At 43.0% G+C, this 8,476-nt stretch overlaps 1 protein-coding gene across 1 annotated transcript in view; it reads left to right on the top strand.

Moving 5' to 3' along the window:
• Positions 1–199: 199 nt before the first annotated feature.
• ILKAP (ILK associated serine/threonine phosphatase) overlaps positions 200–8,476 on the top strand; it is a 32,367-nt gene continuing 24,090 nt past the window's right edge. Inside the window, exons 1-3 of the mRNA XM_017875555.1 lie at positions 200–854; positions 7,218–7,283; positions 7,756–7,812. Coding sequence (XP_017731044.1) covers positions 626–854; positions 7,218–7,283; positions 7,756–7,812 — 352 coding nt within the window. The 5' untranslated portion in view covers positions 200–625. The remainder of the gene's footprint in view (positions 855–7,217; positions 7,284–7,755; positions 7,813–8,476) is intronic.

The following is an 8,476-nucleotide window of genomic DNA, read 5'->3' as shown; positions in this document are numbered from 1 at the left end:
GCTTGCGGAGCTCGGGGAGGCCGCTCCGCCATTTTCGCTACGCAGGAAGGAAAGGGCAGCGCCGCCCCGGCCACAGCCCGTCTGCGTGGCGGTGGAAGGCGCTGGCGCGGCCGCGTGGGCCGACCCGAGGGACCAGCTCTGAACGCCCAGCGGCCCCGCGGACTCCCGTGCCACACGACTCCATCCGCGGCCCGGGCTGCCCTGCGCGCCGCCGGCCCGCGGCTTCCGGGCAGCACCTCACCCGCGGGCTGTGGAACGGCCGCGTTCCGGGCCAGTGCAAGTTCAGGGGCTTGGCGTTTTTTTGCACAGGAGATTGAATTAATCACCTTCTTAATCCTTCGTGTTTTTGAAGCCTGGAAGACAGGATGCCTCCTCCGCCATCCTATGATTTTGTGATAATTAACAGTAGTGTTTTTTTTAATCCCCTGGACCACGGGAAGTTCCCCCTTTCCCTAAAGTTAAGGGGTCCGCTCATCTGCTGAGTCCTGGCCCCTGCCAGTGGGAGGCCCTGTGGGCTGTGGTTTGAGCTCAGCATCCTAGCAGCGTGAAACGGCCCAGGTTAATCCCTGCGTCCCGTGGGTTATAGTCTCCGGGTTTCATTTATCAAAACGTGTGAATATTTCATATGCAAGAGTTCCAGCTTGATGGTGTAGTTTCGGGCCTCATTACCAAACTTAACTTGGGGGTAGAAAACCTGGAAAACTTAAGACATTCAGATTTCCAGGCCCACCTCAGCCCCAATAAATCCGAATCCCTGAGAGTGGGGTTTCCGAATCTGTTACTGAACCCCCAGGCCGACCCAGCAGGGGCTGGAGACCAGTGGTTGGGGAACTGCTGTTGTAGGGCAGACGGAGGTGAGTAAGGCCCAGCCTTCGCTTTCTAAGAGCTGCTTTCTGAAGGGTGCTAATTACGATAATTAAAACTGGCAAAAGTTAATGACTGTGGGAAATGCTGAGGGCTCTTGAGGAGGGATTGTCGCGCACCGAGAGACTGGGGAAGGAGGCAGTGTTTGAATTAAGCTTCTAAGGATGAGAAGCCTTGTGATTTGCGGTAATTCTGGGCAGGAAAACATTTTATTTTATTTTTTGAGACGGAGTCTCGCTCTTGTCCAGGCTGGAGTGCAACGGCGAGATCTCAGCTCACTGCAAGCTTCGGGTTCAAACAGTTCTCCTGCCTCAGTCTCCCTCGTAGCTGAGATTATAGGCTCCGACCACCACACCTGGCTAAGTTTTGTATTTTTAGTAGAGACGGGGTTTCACTGTGTTGGGTGGGCTGGTTGAACTCCTGACCTCAAGTGATCCGTCCGCCTTGGCCTCCTAAAGTCCCGGGATTACAGGTGTGAGCCAACGCGCCCTGCCCCCACTGACCATTCTGATGGTACAGAGCATCTCAGTAACTGATCCTGGAGTCTTTGAACTTGACTCAGCCATTCATTTTCAAAATAACCACGGTTCTAGCTGTGGGTGAAAATTGACTTTGTGTAGCAGTCTTTTTTCTCTGTTGGTGGAGTATAATTTCTATCAATATATTTGGAGCAGCGTTTGGATTCACCAGTGTGCCTGTAAACCTATGAGTTTTAAAGTCTCCCTTGCTTTTTACCTGCAGTTAGGTTCTGCTTGAGGGTAGGCTCCCTTTACTGACAAAAAACCTGGCAACTCAAAATCTCATAAGTTGGCGCGCTAGCAGCCTTTTGCCAGATACAGTGGGAAAGGTACGTCCTGTTGCCGTTTTTTCTAAACTCAGTTTCCAACCTCGACTGAGCTGAAAGGGTGGCAGAGGGGGTGCATGGTGTTTAAACTGCCGACCCCCCGAGAATGGATTGATTAACTGCTCCCCATCTGCCAGGAGGACACTTGACAATTGTCAACAGGTCCTGCTTGGCTGAGTGTATTTTTAAAAATAGTTTTAAAACGAAGAAGATCTCAGAATTTGTAGATAATTGGAAGCTGAGAGAGATTAAGTACTAAAATGAGTGACAGTTGGGATCCACAGTTATCATTGCGGGCAGTTAGCTACAAACAAGATGAGATTTGACAGGTTAAAATCGTTTGTACAAGAACAGAATCTGGTTTCACATACTTGTGAAAATACTGTGATTTTTAAAAAATACCATATTTAGAATAAATCATATTGATTGCTAAAGTGAATGGAATAATGAGCATACACTGTGCATCATGACCCTCACACATGATATGTGGGTATCACAAATCTCTAATGCAGTGAACAATAAAAGACCTAGTTATTTTCACAGAGCACAATAAAAGTTGTTCAGGAAATGTAACCAGACTGTTTGGTTTAGAATCCAACTCTTCACTTACTAACTCTTGCCTTCTGTGGCTATTCCTACATCTGTAAAAAGGGGTGACACTTCCCACTGTTACTGTACAAATCAGTACAGTATGGTGCTGCACATGGTGTGGGGTAGAATGTATCGTGTTTTATAGATGTTAGCCAGGGTTATTATTTTTGAGACAGCCTCATTGTGTCGCCCAGGCTGGAGTGCAGTGACACAAACACAGCTCACTGCAGTCTCAACCTCCCCGGGCACAGGTGATTCTTCCACCTCAGCCTCCTGGGTAGCTGGGACTAGGGGTGTGCACCACCACAGCCAGCTAATTTGTGTATGTTTTGTAGAGACGAGGCTTTGCCACGTTGCCCAGGATGCTCTTGAACTCCTGGGGCTCAAGTGTTTTGCCCACCTTGGCCCTCCCAGAGTGCTGGGATTACAGGTGTAAGCCACTGTGCCTGGCTGAGCCATTAACAGGTGTTTAAAAGTGGAAAAATGCAGTCTTAAATGAATTATGGGAAAGCACTAAGTGTCCAAAGGGTGAATACTGCACTGCTTATATTACATCAAATGTATTAATATTTTGTGTAGATCTTTTTATTTTTGTTTTAAACATTGCAGCTAATGTTTCCACCCCAAACCTCTTAAATTTTTATAATCTGGAAAGATACATAGAATGCATTAAACATGTCAGGTATTTTGCTAAATTAGTAGTTTTATCAAGCCCTTAAAAGTTTTAATTGCTGAGTGAATCAAGTTTTTAAAAGGAGATATATATATATTTTACCTTAAAAAAAAGTGTTTGTTCATATCAGGCAGAAATGGAACTTTTCTATGTCAGACCCATGAAAGTGCCAACTTGATGTCTTTAGGATTGGCAGCTTGTATTTGACAATCCGTATGCGTCAGTTACAGGTGTCATGGTTTAAAATTGCTTCGCCAGTGACTTGGTTTCACTATCATAGGGTGGTTCTTTTACTTATTTGGTTGCTACACCAGTACATTAAAAAATGATGGTCAGTTGTTGAGGATGAAGTAAAATATTTGCTTGCCACACCATCTTAAAAATACTTTTTAAAAAATTGGAGGCTGGGCTCGATGGCTCATACTTGTAATCCCAGCGCTTTGGGGGGGCAAGGCAGGAGGATGTCTTGAGGCCAGGAATTTGAGAAGAGCCTGGCGCAACATCGTGAGACCCCTGTCTCGACAATTAAAAAAAAAAAAGAATATTTGAACATAAAATAAAGGTTAAGGCATTACAAGAAAACAGATTAATTGTAAAACTACAGGGTTGAACAAGAAAAAAGTCATAAAAAAATAAAGTGAATTTGACTATGTAAAAATTTAAAATTTCTGCAGGACAAATGATACTATAAAGGCAAAAGACGGAGAAAATATTTACAATATACTTACTAAGGGTATGAGAAAGGCTCACAAAATTAATAGGAAAAAATAAAACCCACTAGAAAAATGGTCAAAGGATGTATTCTACTGGTTCAGAGGTGAGGGATACAAATGGCCCATCAACACAAAGTTGCTGAGGAACTAGTTACCTTTTCACCTATCAGATTAGCAACAATTGGTAACATTGGTGAATGTGTAGAGAAACAGACAGTCTCATAAAGTGTTTTGGGAGTGAAAATTACAACTTTTTGGGGAACAAATTTTGGCTTCTATCAGATTTAAACTAATATCCTTTGACGAGCAGTCTAGCATATTAAGCAGGAATACATGTATCAGGTTGTTGATTGTGGCGTCACTTGTCATATGAAGAACTGGGAAAAGCTTGAACCCATCCGTAAGGATCTGGTCGAAGGAGTGGAGATGCTTTGCATATGTTGCTGTTGGAGAGAATGAATTAGACTCGGGTGTATTGGCCTGGAGCATGCCTTGATGGGTTGTGTGAACAATATATCTGGAGTATTGTGTAGAGTATGACTCTGTCTTCTACAAATTAAAATGCATGTATCCATGTACATGAGCATTAAGGAAAGTGGAAAGGATATACTAAACTCATACTGTGGTTGAGGAGTGGTGGAACCCGTCCCCCTTTTTTCTGATAATACCTGTGTAGTGTTTGGAAAACACCTGGATTTATTTTATAGTTGAAAAGAAAATTGAGGTATAAAAAACAGCTCAAGCTTGGGGCACCATCTGACTGAATTGTAGCCAAAGGAGAGGGGGCCAGGCTCCTATTAATACTAAACTGGAAGTTGCATTGTGAGGAATGCTTGCAAGAACTGAAAATGTATTTATTACCTGGGTAAAAGAAGACTTCCCTCATTGTACAGTGACAATGGAAAGACCTGATTTAGACGGGCAAGTTAATTCAAAAATTAAAATATGACCTGGTACAAGTGGAAGGGTTGTTTGCTCTTCAGGTTGGGCTGTTACCTGTAAATGTCCCCTCCCTTGTCCTAAGACATCTGACTCTGACCCCACTGAATGCAGCGTGATCGTCTGGATCATTTCATGTGGTTTTGAGTCTGTCCGGAGAATGGGCGTTTTGATTGTTAGATCCAGTGTCGTTTGGGCAAAAGTGACCTACTTCGGGATGTTAGGAATTCTTGTAAGTGGATTAATACATTGAGTAATGGTTATCCTAAATACTTTTTTTGTGAGGTGGGAACAGAGTCTGGTTTTGTCCTCCAGGCTGGAGTGCAATGGCACTATCTCAGCTCATGGCAACCTCCGCCTCCCAGGTTCAAGCTATTTTCCTGCTTCAGCCTCCCAAGTAACTGGGGCTACAGGCACCTGCCACCATGCTTAGCTAATTTTTGTTTTTCTGGGAGAGACAGGGTTTCACCATGTTGGTCAGGCTCATCTCGAACTCCTGACCTCAGTTCTGACCTTGGCCTCCCAAAGTGCTGGGATTATAGGTGTGAGCCACCACGCCTGGCCATACTAAATACTTTTTAATGGCTTTCTTCTGCTTCTTGTATACTTGTAGAGTCTTTATGTCACTTGTAAGAAAAGTGAAAGTATTTGCAATTACTTAATTTGTTTAGAGTCATCCTGAGAGATGAGAATACATTTTCCCGTTTGTATTAGGGATATAAAGCAAAATAGTTATTTTTTGTTAACTCAGGAATTTCTTGTGTATTTTAGGTACTTCTGACCCAAAGTCCCTGGGAGAAATTTCATTCCCTTAAGTTTATAAATTTTAATTAAAGTTTTTGTGTTTAAAAGAAGAAAGTTGATACCCAGCTCATTTCTAAATGGAGGCAAAAGATGATATGGATGAGCTTCTCGGGAGATATAAATTTATTTGTTTAAGTGAATTGGTGTTTGGCCTTGCACAGTAGCTCACACCTGTAATCCCAGCACTTTGGGAGGCTGAGGCGGTTGGACCCCATGAGGCCAGGAGTTTGAGACCAGCCTGGCCAACATGGTGAAACCCTGTCTCTACTAAAAATACAGAAATTAGCACGGGCATGGTGGCTCACACCTGTAATCCCAGCACTTTGGGAGGCTGAGGCAGGCAGAACACTTGGTCAGGAGTTCAAGACTAGCCTGGTCAATATGGTAAGACCATGTCTCTACTAAAAATACAAAAATTATTTAGGGTGTGGTGGTGTGCGCCTGTAATCTCAGCTACTCAGGAGGCTGGAGCAGGGGAATCGCTTGAACCCGGGAGGCAGAGGCAGTGAGCTGAGATCACATTACTGCACTCCAGCATGGGCAACAGAGTGAGACTCAGTCTCAAAAAAAAAAAAAAAAAAAAAAAAAGTGAATTGGTTTTTAAGTGAGTACTTTTTTTTTTTTTGAGACAGGGTCTCATTGTGTTGCCTAGGCTGGAGTGCAGTGGCCCAGTCATGGCTCACTGCAGCCTTGGCCTCCCTGGGCTCAGGTGATCCTCCCACCTCAGCCTCCTGAGTAGCTTGGACTACAGGCACCTGCCACCACACCTGGCTAATTTTTGTCCTTTTTTATAGACATTTTTTTTGCCATGTTGCCCAGGCTGGTCTTGAACTCTGGGGCTCAAGCAGTCCTCCCACCTCAGCCTCCCGAAGTGTTGGGTTTATAGGCATGAGCCACTGCGTCTGGTTTAAATGAGCACATCTTTATACTTGAACTCTGAGGAACAAGAGGTGGGATGAAGCCTGTGTGTTTGGTTGGTGTGTTGAATTTTGCAGGAGGTGAACATGTATACTTCTAATTTGGATTCTTGTGTGCCAGTTCAGATATCTAATAGCTTAAATAGAATTTCAGGAAAAAGCTGGATAATAAGGAATGATAGTTAAATTTTATGTGGAAAAACATAATTGGGCATAAAACATTTAAGACATACTTTTGGAATGTAAATCTTCACATTTTTTGTTAAAAGAGTTTCCTCACTTTCTCCTGAGGCTGTCTTTGATTACCTGAAACTCCTTATTTTCTCCAAAGCTATTTATTGAATCAGGCACTGTGCTGGGGCTAGGGACACCAGGTTCCAACAGATTTTCTTCCCTTGCAGAATGTTACTGAAATAGGATTTTTATAAACTTGTAGGTCTTTGAAGGTCCCTCCCCTCTTCCCCTGCCCCCAAATTTCTGAACGTCCGTCTTGAAGTCCTAAGTATTGTTTTCTTGGTATAGAATCAGTTTTTTGCTTCCCAGGATTCTGTTTTAAAGAAAGACTTTCATGCTTTCAATAATGAAATTATCAAGAAAATACTTATTTTCCTCAAAATACTCAGTGGCCCTGAAAATGCGTGTTAGGGCATCATTCATTGCTTTTATGTTGACTGCAACTGTTGGAAACAGATGCCCAGATTTAAAAAGCTGCTAAGAAAATATTTTTTAAAAATTTGTCCAACAGGAAGGAGAAAATTAGAATCTAATAGCAAACTTGTCTCAAAGCAGGGGAGACCACATGATCTTCCTCTTTGAAAAATCTGTCCTGGATGATGGCCATGTGCTCTCTAAACAGGTGCTCTGTGTTTTAGGGAAAGACGCTCAGAAAGGACCCCTGCTCTTTGATGACCTCCCTCCGGCCAGCAGTACTGACTCAGGTACAGTCTTCAGGCTCTCCCAGGTGTGTGTCAACGTCTCTACTCATCCTGGGATTGTAGTTGTCTCAATCTTTTTCCCTTTCCCCCATTTTCAACACACAGATGTTTTAGGTGTTGGACTGTCTTTAAGTTTTGAATCCATGGCATCAGGTAAGGCAGAAAAATCTGCTAGTCGCTAGCCCTGAGAAGTACTGCAAGAAAATGTGGAGCAGTTTTCTCTGGTTCACTTGAGTATTTATTTTACTACCTGAAGTACAATTTAACTTTTAAGGCAGATTTTATTTCCTTTGAAATAATAGGACTTTAAAATAGGTTCAAGATACTGTTCACCGCAGTGTGAGTTGCCACTGGATGGACGCAAGACTTTTGAGTTTATTTCAGTAACCTACATAGGTGTCCTGGTGGGATGGATTCTGAAACGTAAGCCTTACATATTGTTTGTGGGCTCACTAAGTGTTCTGCTGTGTTTCAGGATCAGGGGGACCTTTGCTTTTTGATGATCTCCCACCCGCTAGCAGTGGCGATTCAGGTAAGTGGTAGGAAAAAAAATGCAAGGTGCTGGTGGAAATAATACATAGTATTTTACCCTTCTGTGAAATTTATGTATAGGTTTTAACAGGATTTTGGATGCCATTAAGTCATACAGTATAAGGTTTACTAAAACTATAAACAGGCACATTAATTGGAAGCACAAAGATAAGATAATACTATATTACTTTCTGGTGATATTAACTTCTTGAGGTTCAGATTGTTGGAACTGCCTTTAAGAATTAAGAGTTCACTAATTTACTCTTAACTTTGTTATTAACATTTTTTTAAAATTCGGAGTTCATTATTCTGATTTGCCTGGTTAAACAGAGCGCTTGACCCAAATGTATCAAGGCTAGTAGCATTGACTCTACCTTCTCCTGAACATGTTCCTTTACATGTCCTCATTAAATAGAAGGGAAGAGTAGAGCAGATTCCCGTTGCCATCGTGGCAAAGGTATGATTCTGTCTCATGAGAACTTACGTGGAGCTCTTCTGGTTGGGGAAGGTGAGGGTTAGGAGAGGTTGGGAGATAGATGGTGTGGGCGCAGGGGGGATGCAGGTAGTCCCATTTCATATGCAGGTACATTTTCTATATTCTAGAAAAAGTACTATAGTCATCTTACATAAGAATTCTCGCCGGGCGCGGTGGCTCAAGCCTGTAA

The sequence above is a fragment of the Rhinopithecus bieti genome, unplaced genomic scaffold (genome assembly GCF_001698545.2).
Source record: "Rhinopithecus bieti isolate Rb0 unplaced genomic scaffold, ASM169854v2 scaffold_7884, whole genome shotgun sequence".
Taxonomy (NCBI): Eukaryota; Metazoa; Chordata; class Mammalia; order Primates; family Cercopithecidae; genus Rhinopithecus; species Rhinopithecus bieti.
Note: the sequence above shows the minus strand (reverse complement) of the source record. Positions and strands in the feature narration are given on the sequence as shown.